This window comes from Prinia subflava, chromosome 5, assembly GCF_021018805.1.
Source record: "Prinia subflava isolate CZ2003 ecotype Zambia chromosome 5, Cam_Psub_1.2, whole genome shotgun sequence".
NCBI classification, from domain to species: Eukaryota; Metazoa; Chordata; class Aves; order Passeriformes; family Cisticolidae; genus Prinia; species Prinia subflava.
The window spans coordinates 6548164-6576089 of NC_086251.1; the positions used below are offsets into that span (position 1 = coordinate 6548164).

At 43.9% G+C, this 27926-nt stretch overlaps 1 protein-coding gene across 4 annotated transcripts; it reads left to right on the forward strand.

The window, feature by feature from the left end:
- Positions 1-453: 453 nt before the first annotated feature.
- On the forward strand, positions 454-27869 carry BTBD10 (BTB domain containing 10). Of its 4 annotated transcripts, XM_063397899.1 has the most exons (9): positions 479-543; positions 7409-7567; positions 19775-19968; positions 20637-20922; positions 22531-22633; positions 23352-23472; positions 24460-24657; positions 25234-25344; positions 26801-27869. In XM_063397899.1, exons 2-9 carry the CDS (start codon positions 7467-7469, stop codon positions 27109-27111), a joined length of 1425 nt encoding a protein of 474 aa, XP_063253969.1. In that variant the 5' UTR covers positions 479-543; positions 7409-7466; the 3' UTR covers positions 27112-27869. The 4 variants fall into 4 exon arrangements, with proteins under 4 accessions (XP_063253970.1, XP_063253969.1, XP_063253972.1 ...); XM_063397900.1 differs by lacking the exon at positions 7409-7567 and having other exon boundaries at positions 454-543; XM_063397902.1 differs by lacking the exons at positions 479-543; positions 7409-7567 and adding an exon at positions 550-707.
- The last annotated feature ends 57 nt before the right edge of the window (positions 27870-27926 follow it).

The window sequence follows — 27926 nt, forward strand, 5'->3', positions numbered from 1 at the left end:
GAGGGGATAGCGCGGCTCTTGAGGGGAGATCCCGGCTCCACAGAGGAGATCCGGCTCCAGGGGACGTCCCCGCTCCTCAGGGGAGATCCCGGTTCCACAGAGGAGACCCCGGCTCCTCGGAGGACATCCCAACCCCTCAGGAGGGATCCCCGCTCTCCCCTCACCATCGCCGTCGGGCGGCGCTCGCCCTCCAGCACCGCCCCGTCCCTTCAGACCGGCCGCCCCCGCTCTCGGCGGAGGGTTGCGCGGGGGATTGATCTTGTTTCTGGGCGACTCGTGGCGGTTTCAGTTTTGTTAATTCACCTCATTCGCCGCGCTATTCTTCCTCTGGGTTTTTATTCCCGGGCTGCGGCTTTTCCCTCACGGCGCCCACGGCCGCTCCCTGGCAACGGCGTCCCGCGCGCGCCCCGCCCCGCCCCGCAAGTCTCGCGAGGCGCGGGCGCTGCCGCCGCCTCCTCCGCTGCGCGGGGGCGGCTCTCGCGAGAGGTGGCGGCGGAGCCGGGCCTGGCGGAGCGGCGGCGGGAGGCGGCCGCGCCGGAGCCGGTGAGTGCGGGCGGACGGGGTGGCCGGCGCGCCCTTGGCGCCCTTCGGCGGGCCGGCGCCGGCTCCCCTGCTGCAGGGCCTTTAGGATCGGCAGGGATCCCCGGAGATCCCGCAGCCCGAGCCCCGCAGGGTCGCACGGAGCGGGTGGCACCGGGCGCGTCCAGGTGAGCTGGGAACGTCTCCCGGGCAGGAGGCTCCGGGAGATCCCGCCCGCTGCCGGCGGCCCCGAGCTGCTGCTGTCGCCCCCAGAGCCCCGCAGAGAGATCTGCCAGCGCCTGCCGCCGTGCCCAGGCGGCTCTGTGTCACGGGCGGGCTGGTACGGCTGCAATCCCTGGTTTTCCTCTTGTGTTGGTTATCGGTAGCACCTGCAGTCGCTGCGAGGCCTGTACAGAGACAGTGGTGTTGCTCAGGACTGCCTGACAGGCGTCGTGTGATTCCTGAACAGTCATTTATTTACCCACTCAAACGATTTCATAATGAGTTCAGTATCTTTATAGGTTTTTTTCTGCGTAACCATATTTTATTTGCAGAAAAGATCAGCTGCTTATATGTTAAATCTGTCATAGTAGAATTACTTGTTGAAGTTATCTGTCATTAGGGTTTTTTATTTATGTCCGCTTTTGTCTGTAGCTACTGTGTGTGTATCTTTTTCCTCTTTATCTCTGATCCCATCCAGTGTGTCACTTCAGAACCCTTTTCTTTCAGAATTTGGATCGAGCTCCATCACAGACCTCTCCCAGGTTTGTTCCTGTCACTTGTCTGGCTTCTTTGTCCAAAGGAGTGGTTGAGCCTCGTGTCTTTTTGTTCTTTATTGTTGGCTGCCTCTTACAAATTCAAATACATGCTTAAAATCTGGCTTCTCAGTAGCCTTTTGACTGTCGACACTGTTCTCCTTACTTCTGTTTGCCTGTATTCTTCTCGATTCACATACAGTGATTCATTTAAAGAGTACTTAGCTCTTTTGTTGCTTCAGCTTTGTTGATCCTATTCCTGGAAGATGCTCTCTTTCCTTCCTAGGTTTGCCAGAGAAACCCAGTGTCACAGAGAAACAATTCAAATTATCAACCTCACACTACTCACAGTTCATAACCTGTTATCTTGTTATCTTTTTTTCTGAGCTAAAACACGTGTCTCTGCATCATCTGGTGTCGGATACCTGGAATTCCTATAGCTTGAACACAAGTACAGTCAAAAGGAACTGGATGATTTTTTGTTTTGTTTTGTTTTTTTAATCATTGGCCTGTAGTTAAGGAAGACTGTTGCACTGTGTTTGACAGGTCTCTGTGTCTTGGATCGAGTCTCTTGCAAAGCATCACAGAGATTTTATTTTCTTTTCATATTAAGCCCCAGATTGCCAAAAGCCTTTGAGTATTACCCCTGGATTTGTACCATTTCTGTCCCCAAACCTCATCCTGCATCCTGCCTGTGCTCATCGTTGCCCTCTGTGCAGATGGTGCTGTTTGAGGCTGCTCTGGGAAGTGTTTTCAGCACGTTTGTGTTTGTGTGTTAATGCCAGGGAACCCGGGGGTTAAGAAAGACAACAAGCTAAAGCAGCTTTCACATCCCACACTAAATTCCTTCTTGGATCCCACTTTTCCTTTTAGGCACAATTGCATTTAAAAATGGTGAACAGCTGATGTGTGGATGACATTGTGTGTTAAATTAGTAACAGATGTCATCTCTGTTGGGTTTTCTGTCACTTTGTTATGAACTGTGTGTTTTTGCAGCTTGTGTGCTCCAGGCTGGGGCTGCTTTGTCCTGTGTTCACACACAAAGATCAGAACCTCACTCTGTGCCAGTTCCTTTCAGCACAGCTTTCCTTTAGCAGCGTTGCTTAGATCTTGCCCTGGTGCCGTTGCTTATCAAGGAAAGTATGTATCTCTTTAAAATATGTATAAAAGCTAATTTGGACTTCATTTCAGGTGTGAAAAACTGTGAGTGTGAATTTTCTTGCTCGCTTGAGATGTGTTGTCACTGCTGGGCACAGCCATGAGTACAGATCTTGCTTGTCCCTTCGGAAATGTGGTTGCTGCCCATCCCTGGTGTGATGGAGCCCTGTGCCTGCTCTCTGTGTCTTGGAGGGTCTCCAGGGGTGGGGGCAGTGGCAGTGGAAGGAGTTGGGTTCTGCTCCCTTTTCCTGCACTCAGAGCCACGATTCTGCTGCTGCAGGGAGAAGGTGCTCCATTCCCTGGGCTTTTGACAGGTCGAGCTGGGCAGGGTTCACACTGAGCCCAAATACAGAGGGGGAGCTGGGAGTCATCTGCTTCTTGCTTTTTAGGCTTCCCATGTCAAATAGCTGTTTTATCATCGTGTTCCCTGTAGGAATTACAAAGTTAAACTTGCAGGCTAGTCACTAGATATCTGTTGTTTATGCTGCTGTAGATAGGAATACCATCAGCTTCCTGTGACTGCTTTTCCTTTTTTTTTCCCACTTGCTCATTAAGAGGAGCTTTAATCCTGACCTGCTATGTTAATGTTGAGCCTGTATTGCAAAGGATGTCTCTGAGCTGTGCTTTAATCAGTGTCAGTTTGATAATATTTCAGTGATGATAACTTTTAAAGCTATTTTATGTGGCTGAATTGTGACTGATGTCTGCACTAGTTTGCAAGAAACTCACTTGACAGGTATGGATTTCCATGGTATGTGGTGTTTGCATTATGAGCATGTGTCCTTTGAACTGTATTTCTTAATTAGGATGTAATGTCACCGTGCTTGCATTCCCAGTAAATCTGACTTGGAAGATCCTTTTTGTTCTTGCTGCTTTTGTGCTTTGATGACTAGAGGCAGTGAACAGCAGACTGTCACCCCTTACAGAAAGTCTAAATATTTAATCTGAGTCTTGGAGTTTCTCTGTCACAACTAATGCCAGGTTTTTTCCTTGCTGGTGACTTGTATGCTGGAGCTTCCCGATTATCCTGGTTCACCTTTGCAGTGCACTTTGCTGAGGGAGCAGGTTAGAGCAGAGGAACCTCTGAAACCTGTCCTGCTTTTGGAAATGCTCCTGACCAAAGCCCAGAGCTGAGTAGATGCCTGAAGTGTTACGTGTTCATTATTTGAATGTTGTCCTCAGTACTGACAGCAGGAGCCATCAGATCTTTGTTCTACCTGATGAACTGGTGGCCAGAAGACATCTTGGCCCTCTGCCTCAAAATTGCAGGGTATTGTAATCATCTTTTTTAGTAAGACTCCAGATTTTTGCAGCCTACAGGTATTCTCAGCAATTACAGTGTGACTGGCTGGCTGGAAATGCATTGATGTTGGTTTGGATTAGCTTTACTTCTTTCCTGAAAGGTTTCCAGAGAGCATTTTCTACCCCCCTGCTGGCCTGCAATGCCTCAAAAAATGCAAGTCCTGCATTTCACAGAGGTGCATGTCCAGCACCTGATGTCTTCTGAGTCTTGCTTGATCTGCTTGGCAGCCTTTGTGCTTTCTATTTTGTCATGGCACAGAACTGAATATCCTTTAAGTATTATTTTAAATAATCTGTTCAACATCTGTCACAAATTGGTTGGTGATACATCCTTTCATGAGCTCTTTAAGTAGTGCTGTAAACACATTAATTACTGTATTTTGCAATGTCTGGGGTGGCTCTACCACATCGACTTTTAACTTCTCAAACCCACTGGGTGCTTACAATTCCCTTGTATTTCAGTAGCCTACAACTTTCATAAATTAGTGATGATTCTGGCTTCAAGTTGATATTAGCAAATCTGAAGTGTTCTAGCTGTCTGTGCTGAAAGCTTTGGAAATTAAAGTCCGCTTCCTGATTTCCCATTATTCCCTGTTTTGATTCTCTGGAGTATTTGCTTTCTGTAGAAGGGTATGAAATCATTCTTTACACCTGGAGAATTGCTAATTAGAATGTCAGCCACTTTGGCCAATACATCAGTGCTGAGGGTCCAGTACCTTTTCACCTTCACAGCATTTCAGATGTGGTTCCTTGTTTTCATGGAAGGCTTTGAATAATATTTGGGGCCAGGTACTCTTGCAGGGATTTTTTTGGTTTTGTTTTTCTCTTGTATACAAGGTCAGAATGTTCCTCAAAACATGCTTTGTTTATTGCCTGCAGTGTGAATCCGTCCAAAAAAAAGCCCAAAAAACAAACCACAGCTGAAAGATTCTTTTCTGCTGCAGGAAAAAGTGGGTTTGCAGAAGTGTTTAAAAATTAATCGGGATGATTGGTTAGTTACTTCACAGAGTTCATGTAGCATATTGTAATTGAGAAAAGAAACTATTTTCAGCAGAGCAAAACAAAAGAGTTCCTTATTTATAGTCTTAAAGGTTTGTTAAAACTTAAAATTGAGAAGTACATTTGTTTATAATCTGCACAAAAGCGCTATCAGCAGTGGTCAAGGAGAAAAAACTGGCTGTGTTACAGCAAGTTGTTTTTTAGAGTAGTGTTAATTGTTGAGATCCTGTGGAGTGGAGGATGCAGGGAGGACTGTTCATACTGTGACATGCTTGGAACTAAACAAGAAATTTCACAAGACGTAGCTTTGGACACTTGGGATTGTTTCCCTTCTTTTCATAGCTGTTCCCTGGTTCTGAGTTGGGTGCCAGCCTGGCACTTCATCAGTGGCACTGCTGGGTTCTCCATGAGCTGTGAGCTGGGAGAAGGGAATGCTGTTTGTTGTTCATGGGAAGCAGTTCCATTTGTTTGTTTCTGTCCTTCTGTGGCATCTATTGTTTGTAAGGGCTTCAGCGTGGAGCTGCAGAGCAAAGCACATGGAGGAGCTGATCCTGCTCTGAACAGGCTTTTTCCTTGAAGTGTGTGTGGACCTGCATCTTCCTGTTGAATTTCATTATAAGAAAGATGGGGAGAAGGCAGAGGGTGTGAGACAATTTAAGGAAGTGGCTTTAAATTGGCCTTGCAGCTGCACTTCTCATAAAAACAGCTGCTTCTGCACAGCTTTGAGTACAAAAGCTAAATTCAAATATTGGCATCAATGCAAAGAATCAGAACTGGGTGCTGGGTGCCTCTTTGTCCTAAGGCACCTGCTTTGGGGTGTACCTGAGAGGATGAAGTGTCTAGAAATCTCTTAGATGGCTTTAAAGGGAAGAGAGGGTTTGTGCAAAGAAACAAGAGCTTGTCAAGAAACGCGTGGTGCTCCAGAGCCCTGAGCTGCTGTGGTGCTTTGGCAAAGCCTGGAATGGAAGCAGGGCCGGGCAGAGGTGGGAGCTGGGCGCTGGCAGGGTGGGAGCTGCGGTGTCCCTGGGACATTGCTGCTCCTGGCTCTGTGTTCCACCTGCTGTGGTTGCCATGAGCAGCGAGGCTCCCTGTGTACCTGCCTGGAGCGGCTGGATCTGATGAACACAGTTTGTTTCAACTCAGGATACAAAATGTCTTTATTCTTGTATTGCTTTGTGTGCATAGTGTTGCACCTCAGCTGGGAAGGACAGCTCCTGGATTTAGAAACCAGCCCTCCTTCCACTTGTCTTCTTAATTTAATAATGTTTTTTCTGTTCTGACACAAGTTGTAGGTTTCTCCTTGTTTCTCCTGATAAATGTGTGTAGGTCCTACAACCTTCTCTGTGTAATATCCTCACACACTGACTGTGCTTTGCTAACCTGACTGTCCAGGTAATACACAATGAAATGCTTATCAGGGCTTGCTTTTTTTTTTAATGGGAAAGTTGAGTATTTCCTGTAATTTTAAATGAAATGCTTTTTCCTTTTCCTGGCTCTATATGGACACACCTGAGCTTAGGAGTCTTCCAATCAAAGTGCATATAATTATAGAAACTGTAACAGGAAAAAGACCCAGCCCTGTGGTGGAGACTGAATGTTTTGTATTAAACCTGTTTGCATGGGTAAGACTGAACGTGAAGGCAAAACTTGGATGCAACCAACATTTTTAAGAAGCTTGTTCTCTTCTTCCCCTGTAATAAAAACTTCTGGGTCTAAATTTAGCTAGGAGAATCTAAATTTGCCAGGAGAGCTATTGCATTTGCCATGACTTACAGGACAGTTTATTTGAGAAGTAACTTTGTTTTAAAGAGGTTGCAATTGCTTTAAGACTTTAAAATTGTAAAGAAACATAACAGACTTCCCCTTGTTTGGAAGGTTTATCTATCTGTAATTCAATTTTTTTCCAGATGTTGTACAGTCACCAGCTGCTCACTTGTGGCTGCTTTATCATTTTTGTAACCAGGTCGTTCTGAATTATCCAGCTCTGTTGCCCCGAGTGTCACTGAGAGGTATGATTGGACACCAGTCTTTGGAGATTGGCTGTCTCTGCTGACAGTCACAGAGTGGTTTGAGCTGTGAGAGAATTCTAAAGGGAGGTGAACATAACATCAGACCCCCTCTTAAGGAAGGGTAGTTATTATACCTATTTTTATTAAGCTGTTGTGACTTTTCTGCAAAAGTCAGTGAAACTGGACCACATCGAGTGTAAGGATTGCTGTTGATTCCATTTTGGAGTGAGGACACAGATGTAAATATTAATTCTGTTTTCCTCTTGGTCAGCTATTCAAATTGTAAAACTGTTGGTCTCTGTTCTCTGCTTGGGATCCTCCTTTGAATTAACTTTGTCCATTTCAAAGAAAATCATGATATGTTTGTCTTATGTTTTATAACCAATGACTTTTCTGTTTGGACACAGTGAATTTAATTGTTGCAAAATTGAAGTTGCCTGCCAGCATTTATAGAAATATATTTCTTATAACAAAATACTCTTTTCAGTGCAGGTATCAGCAAAATGTGTGAAATATTATTGTCATGCAATTTCTGCTTCAGTGTATCCTATTTTTTCTGTAATCTGCATTTAAAAAATCAAAACCTAACAACACTAAATTCTGCATGTCTGACTTTTTTTTCCTGTGTGGCATTACTTAAAGGTAAACACTGCTCTCTTAATGTAGGTTGTGAGTGCTGCATGTGTGCTTTTCAGAGCAGTAGTGTGAGGAAGCTGGCAGTGGAATGGCAGGACGGCCTCATCCTTATGACAGTAACTCCAGTGATCCAGAGAATTGGGATCGGAAATTGCATAATAGACCTCGTAAACTTTGTAAACATTCAAGGTAGGTGCTGTGTCCCATCTATTGCATCTCAAAAACTACACTGAAAGTCCATCCTAAAGGCTACTGTATCTGGTTGTGGCAAGTCCTGTCATAAACGTTGTAATTCTTCTTACAAGGATGCTTCTTAATTATCTTCAAAAGGTGTTTTCTGACCTGATTTGTCAGCTTCCCTAATCTGTGCTTAGATTTGTTTTCCCATGGGTTGCATTTTAGTCCTTTTTTAAAAAAAGGAAAAAGAAGCCAAAAACAAACCGAAAAACGCTAAATGCTTTGTATGCATATCAAAACACCAGTTGAGTGATTAAATATATGAATTTTTTGGGGATGCTTGCTAGGAATTACATCCCTAAAATAAGTGCAACTTGTCCATGGTGAGAACTAACAGTTGCTTGCATGCCAGTATCATTCTCTGTAGCACTTTCTTTGTTAAGCTGTTTGTCATATCTTGCTTTTGCCTGCATCCCTTACAGTAAGAATGGTTTTTTTAAAATGCTTCTTGATTTGACAAAATGGTGAAATTAATTAGTGTTTTTCCAGCATACAGTGTTCAAAAATGAACTAAGCAAAGCAGTTAGGCACCTTGCAAATGTATGAGAAGAAACATATTGCTGGAAAGATATTTAAGCATCCAAATAAGTGTGTATCTTTCAAGTACTTTGCCCTTTTAGAAGTGCTAAATATAACTGAAACATCTCTGCTAACAAGCTAAAATTGTTAGTTATTCAAGCTTTCCTACTGGCAGGATGATAGGAAAGAGCTAAGGAGTATATTCAATACCAGCATTTCACATTTCAGTTGTATAGATGCAGATAAACTAGACTCAAGTGTTGTCCAAAGTATTCTGTAGGCAATTAATACTGTGGGTTATTTTCCTGCCACTAATTCTGGAATGATTGTAAGAAATCCAAGAGGGCAGGACAAAAGAATGCAGCAGTAATTAAGAGGCTGACGGGGAGACCCGTGTAATTAGAGGCCTGTGAATAATGGAGTGGGGAAGGCAGGCCCGGGGAGGGCGGCTGCTGCTGCTGGTCAGGGTGGGTTTGTGGGGTGCAGCTTTGTCCAGCTGATGTTTTTATTCAACTGGGGCTGTCTGAGGGACGGCTGATGCTGCTCCGTGTTTAGGATTTCAGTGTGGCACAGCCTCGGCAGTGCCAGCGGGGGTAGGACGGGGCTGTGTGGCAGTGAGGGCTGGGCGACCTTCCCTGCTGAGCCCAGGTGGTTCAGCTCCGGGATCTGCAGTAAAACCTAAAACTGATACAGAGAGACCCCGATGGGGCTGTTAGGAACTGAAAAGGTCTCCTTAGCAGCAGTGGGCTGAGGGGTCTGACACAGGCAGATACCTGGGAGCTCTCCGTGGGACCGAATTTAACAGCAGGGAGCCAAGGACACGGGCCTGGTTTGCCTTCTGCCAAGGACATGGGCCTGGTTTGCCTTCTGCCAAGGACATGGGCCTGGTTTGCCTCTTGCCAAGGACATGGGCCTGGTTTGCCTTCTGCCAAAGACATGGGCCTGGTTTGTCACCTGTCAAGGACACGGTCTTGTTTGTCACCTGTCAAGGACATGGCACTGCCACAGCAGGGAGAGCGGGGAGCTCCAGTCTCCATCAGCATCATGTGGTCAAAAGGGCTCTTGGGTGGGCAGTGGAGTTACTGCAAATCTGGTGTCAGCAGATCAGAATTGCTTCTAATCAACATCTTCCCTGAAGGTACAGAAGCTGCTCAGTGTTTTCTGAGGCAGGGAAAACCCAAAGGTTAAATGATGGCTTCTTGATCAGTCCCAGAAATCACGGTGATGAGCTGTAGTCAGCAGACAAGTTTGAAATGAAGTGTGGTAGCTGGAAGCTGCTGCTGGGTAAATCCAGCCCAGAGGAACAGGACACATGTCTGACCATGTGTGGTCTGGGGTGGATTATCTATTTTGGGGAAATGTTTCAATAAAAGGCCGTGCAGCTTTCTGCAAAGATTATTGGATGCAGATAGGAGTTTACTCAAGGACGTCCATGGCCTGTGCTTTTCAGAAAAGCTGCTGTTGGTCATTTCATGAAATCTGAATTCAAGGGTCACACATCAAAAGGCAGGAAATCTATGCCTCAAAGATAATTGCAGCTGTTGGACGTATTTCTGGCAAAACACAATTTGTTTCCAATGCCCAACAGCATTTTAATGGAAACTTAGAGTGTATGCTAGGGATATAGTACTCAAGCTACATCTGATCATTTTAATTTTTTTCCTCAAATAAAGTGTTTTTGGAAATCTTTAAGATGAAAATGTAAATAATAGTTTGAGGTTGTAATAGAATAAGGGATAAATAAGGATAAATATTTTGTTACCTTATTCCTTTGAGATACTTGATTACTTCAGAGAATCTAATTATTGGAAAATAGTGTACTTTATTCAAAAGCCTGAACAAAATAATTGGATTTTCTGTGGCTGAATATAGACATATTACTATAGTTTCTAACTTAATTGACGCTTTTTCCTCCAGACAAGTGAAAGTCTATGTGAAAAATACAGTGTGAGGGGGAAAAATGCATTTGGAAGCATAAGTTGTATTGATATAGCTAGAACTGTTATGTTAAAAAGTTTCACTACTACTGTCTGTTTGTCGTACTCAAAATACACCTTGTTATCATCAAGAAGAGAATACTTCTGGTTTGAAAAACATACTGGTGAAATAAGAGCTTTGTAATAAATAATCTCAACAAGGGAGTAGTACAGGAGATGCTTAGCTTGTCACTCCTTGGTGCTTTGGGGTGTTTAATCCTCCAGCCTTAACATTCTTAAAATAGCTTAGATAATTTTCTTGACTCATAGAAAACATAATCTAGGGCTGTGAGCAGCGCTGTGTGTAGGGCTTGTGTGGCAGCAAGGAAGGTCACGGGTCAGTTTGGGGCTGAGGACATGGGGCAGAGGTGTCCAAAGGGGAATGGGTTGAATCCTCGTACAGGTCAGCATTGAGAGAACATACCCTGTTCTCTCTAGTTTGGTGAATGTCCAGCTTTATAAACTCGCCAAGCTGTACTGTTGTTTCCTCTCCTCCCGTTTCTTACTCGTTCTGAAATGGGCAATGGAATGGAAAACTCAGAAGGGAGAGATGTGGAAAATAAGAACTAAAAATATAATGCATATGATCCCTGGTATAAATCTGCAGGATGAGTTTATATGGTGTTAAAGATGACTAAATAATCATACAGTCTTGTTTGTCTAAGCTATTACAGAAAATTCTTGCAGATGCTTTTTATTTAAATACCTGATAAGATGGAAGAAAATGTTCAGGAACCATATGTTGAATTAACAGTGGTGAAGGTTTAAATAAATGATGTCTGAATTCATATTTTCATTATTAGATGTTGCTGTTCTGTACTTTTTATTCAATTTTTCATCAGTTGTTAGTTTCCTACATGTAATTTCTCTATAGTGTTGGAGTTTTTGTTGTTGTTGGAAGACTTTAATTCTCTTGCACTGAGTGCTTTCTAGAGTTGTGGTGAAAAGCTTTTGGCTTAAATTTGCCTCTTCCTTAGGATTTGTCCTGGATTTAATTTTCTAAATCTACTTCTGTTTTAGTCCCTTTTGACATTTTCTTATTTGTTCATTCTGTTTAGATATTATTAGATGCAGAATCTTGCCTGCACTACTGCATTTATGAACGAAATGTGACTCCGCTTTGATTCTGTTGCCATGACTCTCAGATCTTTGCAAATCTTCAACTGCTTTCTAAATCTTGTCCATAGATGAGAAGTTATTGTGCAGATGCTAAATGCTGGGATTTTATTATTAATATTATTTTATAATATTTTTTTTGCCGGCTGGGAGGATGCATTCATGGGTTGTGAATGGAAGTGCCACGTGTCTCAGCATTTTGTAAGGTAGATGAAGCATCCCCAGAAGAGTCCCTTTCTCATCCGTGGAAGGATATCAGAATGTATAATCTCTTTTCCACTGTGGGACAGGTTTTATTTCTCTTCCTGTGATCTCTGCAGTTGAACATTTTGCAGCATGGGGCAGGCCTGTACGAGCTATGGCATGAAAATAATGAGGCCTGATTTGCCATGGGCTCAGGTCATACTGTGCATCACCTGCTGCAAACGTGCCTGCTCCTAATTTCAGCCTGGCCCTGGCAGATCAAAATCTTCTCATCCGGGCTTTGTAGGCAGCAGGATGGAAAACCCTCAGGAGAAACTGAGGTGGGCTGGGAAGAGCTGGTCTTGGAATCCAGAAGATTGGGCTGCACTCGGTGATAACTTTTAAAAACACCAGTCTGTTAATCTTTTGTAAGGTACCCACCATATAGTGAGTGATCTCAGAGTTGTGAGGACTGGGGTTTTTATTTCCTTTTTGACATCCTTCATGTCTGCAGTGACAGCTTATTGACACTGCTGAGAAAGAAACTCAGCAACTTCCAGGGCAAAACCACGCACTAAATCCTCCTGAATCTCTTCAGCACCCAAATTGCCTTTCTCAATTGTTATCAGATATTATTTGTGGTGGACTTTGGCACATTTATTTAGAACACAAAGCACTTTAGAGGTGATAATGCTCAGAACTAGAATTTTTTTATGGACAACTTTTCATTGTTTGTACCTTTAATCTCTGAGAATAGGAACTGTAATGGATACATAGAGTTTGTGCTTGGCCCCAGTTCTTTTGGATTTGAACTTCTGAAACTGTTTTTTAATAAATGGAGATCATTTCCAGTTCTAAGGAGGATAATATTACTCTGAGTTTTAGTTTGATTTTTGTTTAACATCCATGGTGAAAACGGAGCAGAAATTGGTATAGAAATAAAGGCAACCAGCGTTCTTTTAGGAAGGTCTTGTGTTTGGGTAGTTTGGTAGAAGTCATAAGGTGTGAATGTGTTCCCTCCTAAAGGTTAAGTCCTTGCTGCTTTAAGAAATTCCTTTGGCAAGTGAACACTCCACTCATGAGATCCTTTCCTGAAATGGAACTGCATTACTAAGAAGTACATTACTCATGGTTGAGAGAACCCACTGAAGACCAGAATTATGTGAATATTAAAGAATTTTGAGGGTGGAAAGTGTTGACAGAGTTTCTGCTTCGAGCTGAAGGAAGATCCTGTGGCAGCCCCCAAATTAAGCAGTGAGAATTCTTTCTGAGGGCTTCCTTACATGGAGCCCCAAGTCCAGTGTGGCTTCTGGACTGTGTCTCTGTAGGATTTCGATGGGTGCGTGTCCTGTCCTGAGGGATGGTTTGGTGGGATTTGGGAGCCAGTCCATCTATGGCATGTTGTTCCTACCTGATGTAGGAGTAAAGAAGAAAACACATTCTAATTCTTCTGTGGAGAAGAGACCCCATTTAGGGAACCAGGGCACTTTCTCTTGCTGCTGGGGGACTGATCTATTAGAGCCAAAAAAATGCCTGAGAGAGGTTTTTCCAGCATGCTTTTCATGCAGCTTATTATAGCCATGTCTTCCTTGGCTTATATTGAAGGGGAGAAAAGGCTGATGGTTATTCTTCCCTTGGGGCATGGGGAGGGTGTTTGTGTGAGCCATCACAAAACCCTAAAACCAGGAGAAAATTCACTGGTTCGGGTAATTGAAATTGTATGAGCAGAAATCTTCCTTCCATGTGTAAAGAGCTGACTCTTCAGCCTGGAATGCCGATGTTCTCCTGCCTTTGTAATCACAAGTCTCTTGTTCTTCCTACTGACTCTCCTCTTTATTACAGCAGTCATTTGCTGAACGATCCTCCTCATTTCTTCAACTCGAACCGTGTTTTAATTTCCACCCTACGACATCTTGATTGTTATTTATTGTAGGACTTACTTTTAAGCTATTCCTCCAGTGTATTGTGACTCCTTAAACAGCCTGCAGGCATTCAAAAAAACCCAAACAAATAAATAAATAAATAAAGCTGTCTCATAGTGCCTAGTTATCCTCCCGCCAGAAAATCTTTAGAAAATTTTGCCGACCTGTGTATGAATTTGCTTCGTTGCTTTTTGTGCTTGGTGGGCTCGCCTTGATTGAAAATGCACTATGATTTCTGATCGGTAAATGTACTGGTTAATATAATTATATACTAATGATGTTTAAATTATTACAAGATTAGTACATTTTCCCTAGCTTAAACTTGCTGGGAAAGGGGTGCTTGTAGTTAAAAAACGGAGGCTGTGCTGCCTGGCTCTCTCTTGCTGTACCAGCTTGTGAACTCGGGTGACTTCACTTTAAAGATTAATGCGGGCGGACTTTGCGGGAGCACACGGCCCGTCCCCTGCGGCTCGCGTGGCTTTTCCTGCCGGGCTGGTGCCCGCACACGCCGCAGCCGTGCCGGGAGCTGCGGGCACACACCGGAGCCGTACCGGGGAGCTGCGGTGCCTTTTCCCGGCGCTGCCCGGGGCCGGAACAGCCCGGAATAGCTGCGGCGGCGGCGGCGGCGGCGGCGGGGCCGGCCCCGGCTGCGGGGTCACAGCGTCAGCGCAGCGCGCACGGCTGAGTCAGGCTGGCCCGGGGCCACCGCCGCGCTCTGCACGGGCGATGGAGGCAGCAGCGGGGCTCGCCGACGGCGCCCCGAGCTCCTGAGGAAAGGATGGAAACGCCAGATATGCCGAACTTAACAAGTAATGCCAAAGGATGCTGAGCCGGCTCTCAAAGCTGCCGTTTTGGAAGGAGCAGAATTCCTTTGTGCCCTGATTCCGAAATTGTTCCCGTGCTTCTGTGTTTCCTCGCTGATAGACGCGAGAGGAAGGTGCGTATTTGTTACCAGGAATGGTGTGTGGGCATTATTGAGGAGAAGAATGAAGAGAAGGCAAAGTGCTGTCCTTTGTGTGCACAGGTCAATTGAAATGTCTGCTGACAAAGAGCAGGCGTGAGGGGGAGGAAGAGGGGCATAAGCGCTGGCGTTGTGTAAGTCCTGGCAGGATGAGCAGAAGGGATTTCTTCTAAAGCCTCGCAGCATGGCAGCTGTAACTTAGTGTCTGGATAAAGCTCTGTAGCCTGATTCTACAAGTGTTGATTATGGGAATCACCCTAGCTAAGGGTGGATCTAAGTTTGTATTTTAAGGACAGTTAATATAAGTTTTAGAAGATGGGGGGGAAAAGGGTTAAAATCTTGGTTAATTTTCCACTGCTGTGTCCTTTTCTTATATTGAAGGTTTCAGGGTGGATTTGGGAATAATAAGTATATTGGTTAAGCACCATAATTCTGTGTAGAGAAGAGCTAGTTTTATAAAACAATTATATTTATTGACAGTATTCAGTACGATGCACGTGGAGTTTTGATGTTGGAATACATGCTAATTATTTTGGCAGTAGAATTAATTCGGTCTAATGACTTCTTTTAATAATTAGTAATATATTCAAAGCAATCTGTTGTTATGTATAAAGACAAACTGAAGCTCTACTTCCACAGATGACTCCAAAGCATCATTAAATTGAAGAGCATTTACATTTTTGAAAAACATCTCTTCCCTTAACTACAAAAATAGGAAGCATTACCACTATGACAAGTTGCCATTTTGATGGTACTTTTTTCCCCCTCCTTCACATCATATTAAATGGATTTGCTTAAATAAAACGTTGAGCTTATTTGGTTTTCTTCATGAGGCAACCGCTCTTAAAGAAAATGTCTCACTCCCTTACAAAGACAGAGCTTCCTTTATCCCTGTCTGAGGGGGAAAATAATTTCTATGACTGACTTACAGTTCTTGAATGAGTGTACTGCACATGTTCCAGTATTCCTTTGGAGCCAGGGGAAAATGAGTATTGAATTTGTGAATATTGCCAAAATACATGAATATATGCATGAGATTGTTTGGTTGTTTTGGTTTGGGCTTGTTTATTTGGGGGCGGGGGGGGGGTGTTTTTTTTCCCTGTAGGAAAGCAAGATGTTCTTCCCTTTATAAACTTTTGGTACTAGATGGCCTTACATATATGGGGCTTTTTCCAGCTTTAGTGAATGAAGGGATGAGGATTTAAAAGGGTGTTTTCTTTGTTCTTTTTCCTCTCTTACACTTTTAAATTAGATGTAACATGTCATTCAGCATGCAGGAGAACATTCTGCTTGTGGGTTAGTGCTGTGCCTTGTGGCTTCCACAGCCCGGTGGTCACCAGCCGAGGACTCAGCTGAAAGCTGACTTTGCAAACACTTCAGGGTGAGGTGGTCATGACAGCTTCAGGTCTCTTTCTTGGAGGCTGAAGTGAGGCTCTGTGCCGGCTCCTCGGGGTGCCGAGGCTGAGATTTCAGGTGGATACAGCGTGGCAGCCGTGGCTCCCTGGCGCTTGGAGCCTGCAGGGTTTCCCTGCTGCTGGAGGAGTCCTGGTGGTGTGTCTGGTCTGGGTGGTGCTTCTGTGGAGCACAGGAGTTCCTGGTGGCCTGTTCTTCAAATGGGGTAGCTCTGCTTTGGTCAGTCCTGTCCACGGGTGTAGATTGGCAGGAAGCTGCAGTAGACGTGACGGCTGTGGAGCTCCCCAGTGGATGCAAATTCGTCGTGCCTTCGTCACTGGGGCCAGCTTGGTCCCTCACGCTGCTGGTGTGCAGTGAAGGCTTGGTGCATTCCCTGCAGAAACAACTTCCTGGCCCCACTGGCTTCTTTAGAGGGGGAAAAGAGGATGTGACCAAGTGCTTCTATCAAATAAATCAAATTTTCTTGGTAGTTCTGATGTCTTTCTTTTTCTTTGAACACTTGCAACTTCTTCTAAAGGCTCTTTACAGGAAAATAAAAGTCACAGGGCTTCTTTCATATGTACTGGCTGCAAATGAGCTCCTTTTTCAGAGTAACAATAAAGCAGCTCAGGGACACGACTTTCCTAGTCAGGTCTCGCAGGGTAAAGCCGATGCCTGTCTCTTCTGACATGCTAAGCTCCACCTTTGTATTTTCTCTTTGTTCAGATTTAAACTCACGTTAGTCTTCTTGTTGATTGTAGAGCAAAGTTGTATTTAAGGGGCATCACTGATCCAAGTGCTCGTGCTATTATGGAACTTCGAGTTTGTTGGGTACATATCCAACAGATCAAAGAACTGTTTTTTGTGAACTGTGACTCAACAGTGATGAGATTTAAGATTGACCTTTTAGGCTGTTACTAAGATGAATGAAGATTCATGATTCAGCCAGTGCTTTCCCAAGCCAAACTGCTTGAATTCTCAAAAATCTTGCGATTTTGGCTTGCATCTTGTGGCTAATAGATGATGTGTCAGTCTCACAGTTAGCATTAATCTGTACATAAAAGGAGGAAAGTACAACACAGAAGCAACAAAATGAGTGCTGTGGCCAGCTGCAGTTTGAACAGCCCTTTGAAATTATTTACTAATCTGTCTGTTTCAGAAGCAGTTGATTTACTGTTCAAGGATGGTGTCCTCCTCCAGCTGGCAGCCTCTGTGTCTGCCAGCGTGGTGTACGGAGCTGAACTGCTGGCCCAGGCTCCGCCAGGATGGCTGTGGCTGGCAGCAGGAGCAGGCTGGATAATCCCTGAGCACTGCCCCTCTCCTCCAGGCTTGCTGGCACCGTTTGGGCAGGTACAGCTGTGCCTGCCGTGGCCCTTCCTTGGGGCAGGCTCAGAGGAAGCGCGGTGCCAGCTGAGTCAGTGCCGCTTCCTGTAGCACCTGTTCTTATCAGCTCCTGGAAGGGATTATTAACTAGGGCTGGCCCTGCCTCACTGGCAACTCTGAATCACTGCTTGGAGGGTACTGTGGCTTTAGATGGTTTCTGGATTAAGAATCACATTTTAATTGCCTTCTCTGTTAAAGAGGAATTCGTGTTTGCTCTGCCAAAATGTGTGATAAGACTGCATCCTATTACGGTGGTTCAGTCTCATTTTCTAGCGTGTTTCCCTTATTTAAAGCAAATAGAGCTCTTTAGTTCCTCAGAAACAGTGAGTCATGCATTTTGATACTATAAAATGTGACACCTGCAAAACTCTGTTTTCTCACAGCATGGTTGGAAATGTTATCAGGTCTAGGATCAAAGCTGTGCTTAAACAGAGGCCTGATCACATGAGGCTTTATTGGGATTTGCAGAGATGTTTAGTCACCAGGCTGCTATGTAGGTGTTTGAGTACTCCACACATACAACACCCCCTTTTGTGGCACCCTCGATTGTACCATAGCATGGAAATATAAATGCACAGATGACATGCAGAGCTTCTTTCAAAAAAAAAATCACCATTTTTTGGAAGTTTAGCTGTAGTAGTAATGAGTATTGTTGTGTTTAAACTGGGGCTATACTTTGGTCTTGAATTTGAGACTTTAACCCATGTTTCTAATAATTTATGGGCATATTTTGTATCCATTAAAGTGGTTATATTATGTATGTATATATCTGTCTCAAAGGAAAGGTGCAAAGGTTTTCCTAAATTGTTGATTTTTTTTTTTTGAGGTTTGCAGATCTCACTCTTGCAAATTTTTCACGTTTCGTAAATTCTTTAAAAATAAAGAATTTATCTTTCTCTAATAGAGAGGTAAAACAAGTAAGGAGACATGTTAGCCATGCCAAAATGTTATAAATTTGAATACCTTCAGAACTGCAGTGGAAGTCCTTAGGAAATTTCCTTTTAATGGAAGTGCTTGGATCATTATTCTTGGACTGTAAATCTGAGTGTTTTCAGCCAGAAGCAAGTCTTGCAGTTCTTTTCCCTTATTCAATAGACCTTTGGCTGACTCCACATCCCGAAGATGCATTTCTTACTGAAGCATATTTTAAGCTTGGCAGGGAACAGGATTGCAGCAGATTCCCTCTGCACCAAACTTGTGCTTTGTCGACAGGAGATCCTGTCCTCGTTTGGGCGGGGAGCAGCTCCTGTGCCTCAGTGAGAGGTACATTTCTGACTCCTTGCCTTGTGCTGAACACTCACCTGTCACAGCCTTTCTGTCCTCAGTAAAGCTCCTCTTCTTACCAATCACTGAAACCTGAAACTGCAACATCTTGTGCTAATGGAAAGCCTTGATTTTTTTTTTTTTTTGTCATGACTTCTAAGCAACCTAAAAAGAGGACACTGCTCAAGCTGCCTGTCCAGGGAATGCTTTTATATTTGTTGTGCTTGTTTGAGTCAGGCCTTCTGTGTTCTCCTACAGCATTCCTGCAGTCATGATTTCAGGTCTCCTGGTAGGAGTTGTGGGATCTGCAGGCTGCAAGTGGAGCATTGAGGTTCCTCTGGGAAATCGTGACTCTGCTCTGTCTGTCAGACCTGGTAGCTGTGCAGGTTTCTGTCTGGGTTATCCACACCTGAGGCTTTGGCAATTTCTTTAGTTAAACCCATAAATAAGGGGTGTTGTCATGCCCACACTTGAAAGGTAAACAGCAAAGGAACTGCTTTAGGAATTCTGGTGGGGTGCAAAGACACAGACATGCCTGGTGCTGTCCAGACATAAATTTGTCTCTTTCAAAGAGTATAAATAGAAGATCTAAGGACTTTTGGTAAATTCAACAATAGCTGTTGGAAGTTGATTCTCAATTTTTAGATAGTTTCTGAAAGCTGTGGATCACAAAATGGATTAATTTTGTTGGTTGTTTTAATAATTGCAAAATGTAATTGGTATCTTAAATTGAGTAATGTAACAATCACATCTAAAACATCTTAAACTATTGTATTAAATTTGCTGGTTTGGAACAAACATCCCACTTGTTACTGACAGTCTGGTAGGTCGTGGCTTTAATAGTGTAGTTCATGTTTGCTGCCTGGGTTGTGGTGCCTTACTGTTGTCCTTTTTGGGAATAAGTGAAAATTTAAAACAGAATGTGCAGAAACAAACTCTAGGCTGGTGTGTGTTGGTGTTTGCCCTCATTTAAGACTGACTACCTTTGCAAAGGGCAAGTTACAGGAGAAGTGTAAAGTCAGCTTGTGGTCTGAGAAGGTTTTGCCAAAATAGGTTGCACTGGAAAAAAAAATTATGCCTAACTTCTAATTTCATTATTTGATTAGAACATTTAATTTAACCATAAGAATCAAAAGAAAATGCTCATTTGTATTTGACCTACCCCTTCTGGAAGAGATTTGTGTGAATTCATCTTCTCAGGCAGGCTGAGCTGATCAGGTGCTGTCTCTGTAAATCACACAGCAGCAAACAGGTAATTCCTGCTGTCTGCTTAATGTTCCAAGTAATTGTTTGTAAATACAAACACGAGTACAACAAAGAAAATGGAGCTGGATAATCCTAATCTTGGAAACATGTCCATGGAGTGTGAATGCCTTGAAAATTTAGATGTGTAATGTCTGAGACATTTTGAAATGCTGACCATGTCACTTATTTCTGTTTGCAGCACCTCATCCCGTGTTGCTAAAGGAGTAGACTGCACCAAAATGAGCCTCCATGGTGCCAGTGGTGGCCACGAGAGGTCCAGGGACAGGCGCAGATCGAGTGACAGATCTCGGGACTCCTCCCACGAAAGAGCAGAGTCTCAGCTCACTCCGTGCATCCGGAATGTCACTTCACCAACGAGACAGTACCACTCTGGTGTGTGCAGATCTGGCCATTGCAGGATTAAAATTCTCTACATTTGAGCACTGTTTGGTTAAAGGAATACAATAAGGAGTGTTTTTGTTGATGGCACAACAGACAGATTTCTTACATGTGCCCTGGGCTGGGCATACCCTTCTCTGATAGGCTGTAACTTTTCCTTCAGTCTGCAGGGTGTATTCCTACATGTCTATTCCTACATTCCTCTTATTTAGTTCAAATCACAAGAACAATCTCATTTTTAGTAGATAATTGACTCAATACTTCCCCTTTACTGTGTAGGGTTTAGGTTTTTGGAAATAGAGGAAATAGGGATTTTTTTTTAAAGTTACAAACCATGCCTTGTTTCTTTGAGATGTAGCACCAGCTGTGATGCAATAGCTTATGTCTTATGTTGAGTTCCTTTTTCAGTACTAGAGTAGTAAATTTTCTTTGCAAAGACTTTTGGGGAAGGTGAGGTGGATTTGATGTCTAGGTGATACAAACTTCAGAATCTCATAAACGGGCAGTTACTTTTGAAGGTTTCTTTAACCAGAATAGATTTAACCAAAACAATTTGTACTTAACTTCTGTAATTGAAGTTAAGGACTCGAACTGTGTAGCACTCACGTAGATCCCTGATTTCATTCCCTGTTCTTTCTCTTCCCTCCTCGCCGCCGCTGAAGATCGGGAGAAGGATCACAGTTCGTCCCGGCCCAGCAGCCCCCGGCCCCAGAAGACGTCCCCCAATGGTTCAGTGGTGAGCGTGGGCACCAGCAGCAGGAACAGCAGCCAGTCCAGCTCCGAGGGCAGCTGCAAGGCTGCTGGGGAGATGGTGTTTGTCTACGAGAACGGCAAGGAGGGAGCGCGCAACGTCCGAACGTCCGAGCGAGTCACGCTCATCGTGGACAACACCAGATTTGTGGTAGATCCTTCCATCTTCACTGCACAGCCGAACACAATGTTGGGCAGGTTTGTATCTTTCTTGGGTTTGGTTTTTTCCCTTAGTTCTCAACTGTTACAGAGAGCCATAAATCCTTTATGGATATTTAAACTGTTTAAGTAGCTGTTGGACTCGTATTGCTGCAGCTGGTCTTGCTAATGTTTAATATTACCATTTGCAAATGTCTTTAAGTAAAAATCAAATGCAAGCTCTCTGGTTTTGGCAGGGAAGCCAAGAGATGTCTCTTACCTAGAGATGACAGCTGATACATAAATTCCCATTTCATGATGTTCCCATTTCTTTCTCTCTTCCTGGGCGTTGCTTCTGAGTTCAGTCTGTCTCATTCTTCCTCGTTTTTAGAGCTAGGTGCTTCATAAAACACAGTGGCTTAGTGAGTGTAGACAGTCTTCTTCAAAACAGCAAGGAGGAAAGTCGTGAAGGAATTTATTTTGCTTAGTGAGCCTACTCTGAAAATGTTCAAGGTCAGCCCATTTATCTTCTGAAATGTCAAATAATCACTATAACAGCCATGAGCCACTCAGCAGAGAGGCTGAGTGCTCAGAATGATCAACACTTGAATGCAAGTCCACAATGTGTGTAATGTTCTCTGTAGAAACTATAATAAGCAACAAATTTAACGTGTTTGCTTGGTGGGAAAAGATTCAATTCTTGACTTGCTCAAATTCTGGTTGTTTTTGCCTTGTCCAAATGCAGAGGGCACCACTTAAAATCTTGCATTAAGAAAGAAAAAAAGGGTTTGTCTGTGTCAATATAGATTTGGCTTTTTCATTAAAATACAGCTATTTCTCAGCACACAAGGATATAATCATATTTAAAATACACATATATAAATCTCTTTGCCACAGCACAGGTAATAAATGTGATTAAACAATTTTTGCTCTGTTTAAATCACCGCAGTGTGGGATAAATAGTACCTTGGATCCCTATTTTGGGTGAGTCACAGAGAAAGCAAGAAATGCTTCTCTGTCTAAACTGTCAAAGGAAATAAATGGAAGTAAGAATCAATAGAATTAAGTAATTGATTTAAAGCACTCGTACATAATACAATACATGCAAATATACATGTAAATATCCAGACAGACTGGAAGTGTATCAACTGTAAAACACTGAAATAGTTTCCTTTTCCATGCCCAGCCTCAGAGTAAGTGGTGCTGCCTAATGCACTGGATTTTTTGTGCAAGTGTGATGCTGAGTTACTCTCCCTTCGGGATTGGTTCAAGGAACAAGCTTATTTTATCTTCTGCTAATTGAAAAGTAGGCTAATCAAGATATGGAAATACTGCTCTAACACGTAGGTTATTTATAAACCCACTTTCCCTCGATGTCAGTCTGTGGGACACTAAGCAGGGACAGCTTGGGAGGTAAAAATAACTATAATAATGTATTATTTGTCTTAAGCCTGTATCCTGTTAGACAGCCTTTTTCTAAATATTTTTTCTTGAAGAGTGGTCAGAAAAGACAAGTCAGATCATGAAGTGAAAAACATAATCCCAGCTGAACAGAATGCACTGCTTTTCCCCTGCAGTTTCTGTACAATTCCTTGCATTTTATTTTTCTTTTTTACAAGAAAACCATAGTAAGGAATTCTAACCCAAATCACTTTCATTCTTGAGCAGGATGTTTGGATCAGGCAGAGAACACAACTTTACACGGCCCAATGAAAAGGGAGAATACGAAGTTGCTGAAGGAATTGGTTCCACTGTGTTTCGTGCCATTCTGGTGAGTTTCTAGGGGCAAATACTCTTAGGACAAGCACTATTAAAAAGTAAAACTTCCTGGTTTAACCCAACTTGCATATCTAGCTTTAGTGGATGGCACAGATACTGCTCTTTATATTGTTTAGTAGAGGGGAAAATGCTTGCTGTGAACCCCCTTTTCCTAGACATGATCATTAGAGAAAGTACACATGAAAGAACCCAAAAATTACTGCTGCCAGCAATCAGTAAACCTTTTCCTATGCATTTAGTTCACCAAATTCAGGTATATTTCACCCTTCTAAAGCTGAAATCAGGTGAAACAGACCACTGGAAGTGAACTTCCACAGCTAAAAGGAGTAAAGCAAACTTCAGTCTGAGATGGAAATGGTTCCTTATTTAATATCCACACAAGGAGGTAGAGAGCTGCTGGACTGCTTTGTCAGCAGCCTTGGAATGGGAAGAGCTCAATGAAGTATAGATAAAAGATCAAAATTATCACTATTAATAGTTATAATAGTTTTAATAGTCACTTAAATAACAATTTTAACCAGAACTCACTGCTCTGAATGCAGCTCTGAAAACTCTTAAATTTAAGGACAGAAAGATTCACAAAGTTGAACATTTGTTGCTGTCTTACATTTTGGGGGCTTTCTTTGTGGAGAAGGCATCATGAATGACATGATGAAATGTTTGTGTTGGTGGATGTTGTGCATTGTGTTTTTTCTTGGTGCATCCTGCAGGATTACTACAAGACTGGGGTGATACGCTGTCCTGATGGGATATCTATTCCTGAACTGAGAGAAGCATGTGACTATCTCTGTATCTCCTTTGAGTATAGTACTATAAAATGCAGAGATCTGAGTAAGTACAGAGTTTGTTAAAATAATTTGAATTACACAAATTGACTTAAGTGCGTGTGTGTTAATTCTAAATCACGTCCCTTATTAAGATGAAGAAGATGGCTGGCACTACATGAATAAAATCATCCCTTTTTATCTGTTATGTAATAAAGCCCTAAAGCCAATGGCTTTATGTTGTTTGAAAAATAATGTCTGATATTTCAGCCTCTGATTCTGTGCTGTGGTTCCCCTGTGGAACACTTAGCTGTATGATTGCATTTGCAGTACAGATACAGTAACATTCAGCGGTGCCTTTTTTTGCAGAGGACAGGAGGATAATTTTTCAGCTCCTTGCTTAGGAGAACGAGGCTGTCTCCTGTGGCAGCAGCACAGGGAGAGGGTTCTCTCCAGTAGCTCCAGGGTTCCAGCACGTGCCGTTCTCTCAGCTCCTTCCCCAGCCTTGGCCTGTGCCTCTGGCAGCTGTGCTCTCCCTGTGTGTGCAGTGCAGGGCCAGCCCGTGGCATTCCTGCTGGGAATGCTGTGCAGGACACCTGAGCCTTCCCCAGCAGGGCCACCCACCCTGCCGCATGCCCGAGCTCTGTCCTTACAGGGATTTAGCAGCTCCTGCCCTGAGGGCTTTGAGAAGCTTTGGCTTTAAGCTGCTGCTTATGAAATCTGGGTTGTGTGCTCTGCTCTCAGCAACTGGCTTAAATGCTGTTTCTTTTAGGAAAACCAAGAGCGGCCTTGCACAATTACCAAATGTTTAGCAGTAGTAAAATGCAAAGGAGGTCTCAAAGTCACTCCTCTGTCTGCCCAACACTGTTAATATCTGCAGGACAGGCTGGTAAATATTCAAACAAGGTCTGAACTTACATAAGCTCATAAACTAAGTGTCTTTACACCTGTCTGCAGTAATACTACAAGATAAGCAGATCTGCTCTTTCTTTATTGCTGCCTTCATCTCTTTACCAAGCTTTCAAATGTGCCTGTGCTTAAATTTTTCTTCTAGGTGCTCTCATGCATGAATTGTCAAATGATGGTGCTCGCAAGCAATTTGAATTTTACCTGGAAGAAATGATTCTCCCATTAATGGTAGCCAGTGCCCAGAGTGGGGAGAGGGAGTGCCACATCGTTGTGCTGACAGATGATGATGTTGTTGACTGGGATGAGGAGTATCCCCCCCAAATGGGAGAGGAATATTCACAAAGTAAGTTTATCCTCATTGTTCCCACCAAGCCACGCTGTGGGTAGAGGTAGCAGCGAATGTGCTGATTTAAAGTTGTTGTACAGAAATAAAGCTCTTAGTTTGGGTAGCTCTGCTTAATATTTTGTTTCACAGAAGGATTTGTTGCTTGTTATGTTCAAAGATAATTAAAAAGAAAAGCTAATTTTTATTATTAAGGTATTGTCAGGCAGTGAGGAGGAAGAAAATACTTCTCCAGGAAGAGCTTGAGGAGAGAAATGGGTAGGAGGCATGTTTATTGTGGGAGAACAACTAGAGGGTTTTTTGAGGCAAAAAAGAAGTGTTACTATTTTTGGAGTATTACACTTGTGTGGAGGATGAGTTTAAGCACCTGTAAATGGACTGTACTTCCCTGCAAGATGTGCACCCAACCCATTCCCAGTATCTTCAGCTGTTTTTCTCTAGAGTTCCTCCTCCTCTTCTGAAATAGAAATACTGGAGTAAAGCAAAACAGTGGAAAAGATAAGCTTTTGTGTTTTAAGGCTAGAAGGTTAATATTTGAATATGGGGATATTTTTTCTCATTAAAATGTATTTTTAGTTATTTACAGCACGAAGTTGTATAGGTTCTTCAAGTACATTGAAAATAGAGACGTGGCCAAATCGGTTCTGAAGGAAAGGGGGCTCAAGAAGATCCGACTGGGCATCGAAGGTAAGGGAAGCATTGCTGGTGCTCTCCTCTCCTTCAGGGTCTGCTGCACTCCTCTGCTTCATGGTTTTCTCTGTAGCTGGAAGAGCAAGGGGTTGGTGTTGTCTTTCCTGCTGAGGCCAGAGGGGGAATGGTATCCAGCTAGAAAACCTTGTTATGGGATCCAGAGGGGTGTCTAAGCTGTGTGTGGCTGCTGGGCTCCGTGCAGACAATTTAGGTGCTTTCTACTGCCCTCATGACTTGCATCTCATGCCCTTTGGCCTTTGGTTTCCACACAAAATCTTCTCTGTGCTCTGTTTGAGTCACACTCCTTTTGTACAGCTTCGGATATTGTGTTCTTGGGCTGGTATCCTTTCCAGGGTATGACATGAAAAATGTGCTAAGTGGCAGGCAAACATAGTCTTTCAGGAAGTACAAAACTATGCAGAGGATCAGGGAAGTGCAAAGAAATACTGATCTGAAATAAACATGTAAGTTAGGAGGCGGCTCTGTAAAATCTGAGTAATCTGATTCTTATCGTAAATGTAAGAACTGGGTTTCTTCACATTACATTTTTCCTCTGATGGTTGACCCAGATATTTTAGAATCCAGCCTTTATAATTAGCAGGATTTCTATCATTCACTCACCAAGTTGTCATAGTTACGTTTGTAATTTGGCAGGAAAAAGCAAATGCTTTTAACTGGTGAGCTCTAAATAACTAATTTCAGCTGAGCAAGGTGGGAGCCTTTTAGCTAAACAAGAACTAGCCCTGCCTATAATGCTGGCTAATAATGGATTATTTCTGCTGGTATTTCTTGGTTTGACAAGGAACAGCTTTGGCACCAAACTGTGATGCTGTTGCCCTGTAGTAATGGGTAAAATGGACAGTACTGGGGGACAGAGGAGAGGTGACTGGAACACAGCAAAACCTTCTGCATTGGCAGTGACAATGGGGCTGTGCTCTGTAGGGCAGTGCTGATGGGGCTGTGCTGTGTCACAGCAGTGCTGATGGGGCTGTGCTGTGTTCAGTCACTGCTATCGGGCTGTGCTGTGTACAGTCAGTGCTGATGGGCTGTGCTGTGTCACAGCAGTGCTGATGGGCTATGCTGTGTACAGTCAGTGCTGATGGGGCTGTGCTGTGTACAGTCAGTGCTGTTGGGCTGTGCTGTGTACAGTCAGTGCTGATGGGCTGTGCTGTGTCACAGCAGTGCTGATGGGGCTGTGCTGTGTACAGTCGGTGCTGATGGGGCTGTGCTGTGTCACAGCCGTGCTGATGGGCTGTGCTGTGTACAGTTGGTGCTGATGGGCTGTGCTGTGTCCCGGCAGTGCTGACGGGCTGTGCTCTGTAGGGCAGTGCCGATGGGCTGTGCTGTGTGTCAGGCTGTGCTGTGTCTCGGCAGTGCCGATGGGCTGTGCTGTGTGTCAGGCTGTGCTCAGTGTCCCACCCTCGCTGACGGGCTGTGCTCCTGCCTTTGCCAGGTTACCCCACGTACAAGGAGAAGGTGAAGAAGCGGCCGGGCGGGAGGCCGGAGGTGATCTACAACTACGTGCAGAGGCCCTTCATCCGCATGTCGTGGGAGAAGGAGGAGGGGAAGAGCCGGCACGTCGACTTCCAGTGCGTGAAGAGCAAATCCATCACCAACCTGGCGGCGGCGGCGGCGGACATCCCGCAGGACCAGCTGGTGGTGATGCACCCCACGCCGCAGGTGGACGAGCTGGACATCCTGCCCATGCACCCCGGGCCCGGCAGCAGCGAGCTGGAGGCCGAGGGCCAGAACCCGCCGCTCTGAGGGCGCCGCCCCACCGCAAGCATGCTCCCCACAGTGACTGTTCTCAGCTCATAGCACGCTGCACCGCCAGTCTCTCCATTGTGTTCCGGTGTTTAGGATATTGCAGCGGGGCCCGGCGCGGCCCCGAGGGACGCCCGGCTGCTCCGGGAGGAGCGCGGCTCCGGCGCTGGGCTCGGTGACGTTTGTGTCTGTGTTTGCAGTAGGTTTGTGACGTTGGTGACTCGTGAGCTGGCCTGGCCCCGCTCCGCGGCCCCGGCGACGCCGTCGTGGCACTGGGTTAGGAAGCAGAGTGGGAATTGATAGCAGCACTTTACAAATGGTTGAGAAATGGAATTTGAAGCCATTTTTTATAAATGTATTGCACAATACTAACAAAGTGCTTCTATCAAAGGTATTAACTGTACATAGTTTTGCTCTGAATAGATTGACCCTTTTGAAGTTACTGTATATGGTTGAGCACAAAATTACTTACTCTTGGGTTTTTGGATTGAGGACGTGATTCAATGACCCACGTAACATCTTGTTCAAGTTCTTTTGTGAATTTTTTCACTTGTTTGCAGCGTGAGCCATGTTCAAAAATTGTGAACAACGGACAGGGGCTTTATCTAAAATTTTGCCTTACCTTAAGCTGTTCACAAATATTTATTTAATACATTTTTCATAAGTGTCATGAAATAGGAAAATGCAAATGGTTCATTCTTCATTTATTAATGATTGTAAACAAGTTTTTCATGCAAATAAAGTTTCCATTATTTTAATGGGCTTGAATTATCTGTAAATTACGAATTTTGCAAGTAGCTGCTTTTCATTCCTCA

Excerpts from the sequence above, each read along its gene's own strand:
- BTBD10 (XM_063397898.1), top strand. The coding sequence starts at position 14,144 with ATGCCAAAGGATGCTGAGCCGGCTCTCAAAGCTGCCGTTTTGGAAGGA. Across the intron at positions 23,473-24,459 it reads TATAAAATGCAGAGATCTGA|GTGCTCTCATGCATGAATTG; the intron begins GTAAGTACAGAG and ends TTTTTCTTCTAG. Across the intron at positions 25,345-26,800 it reads GATCCGACTGGGCATCGAAG|GTTACCCCACGTACAAGGAG; the intron begins GTAAGGGAAGCA and ends TGCCTTTGCCAG.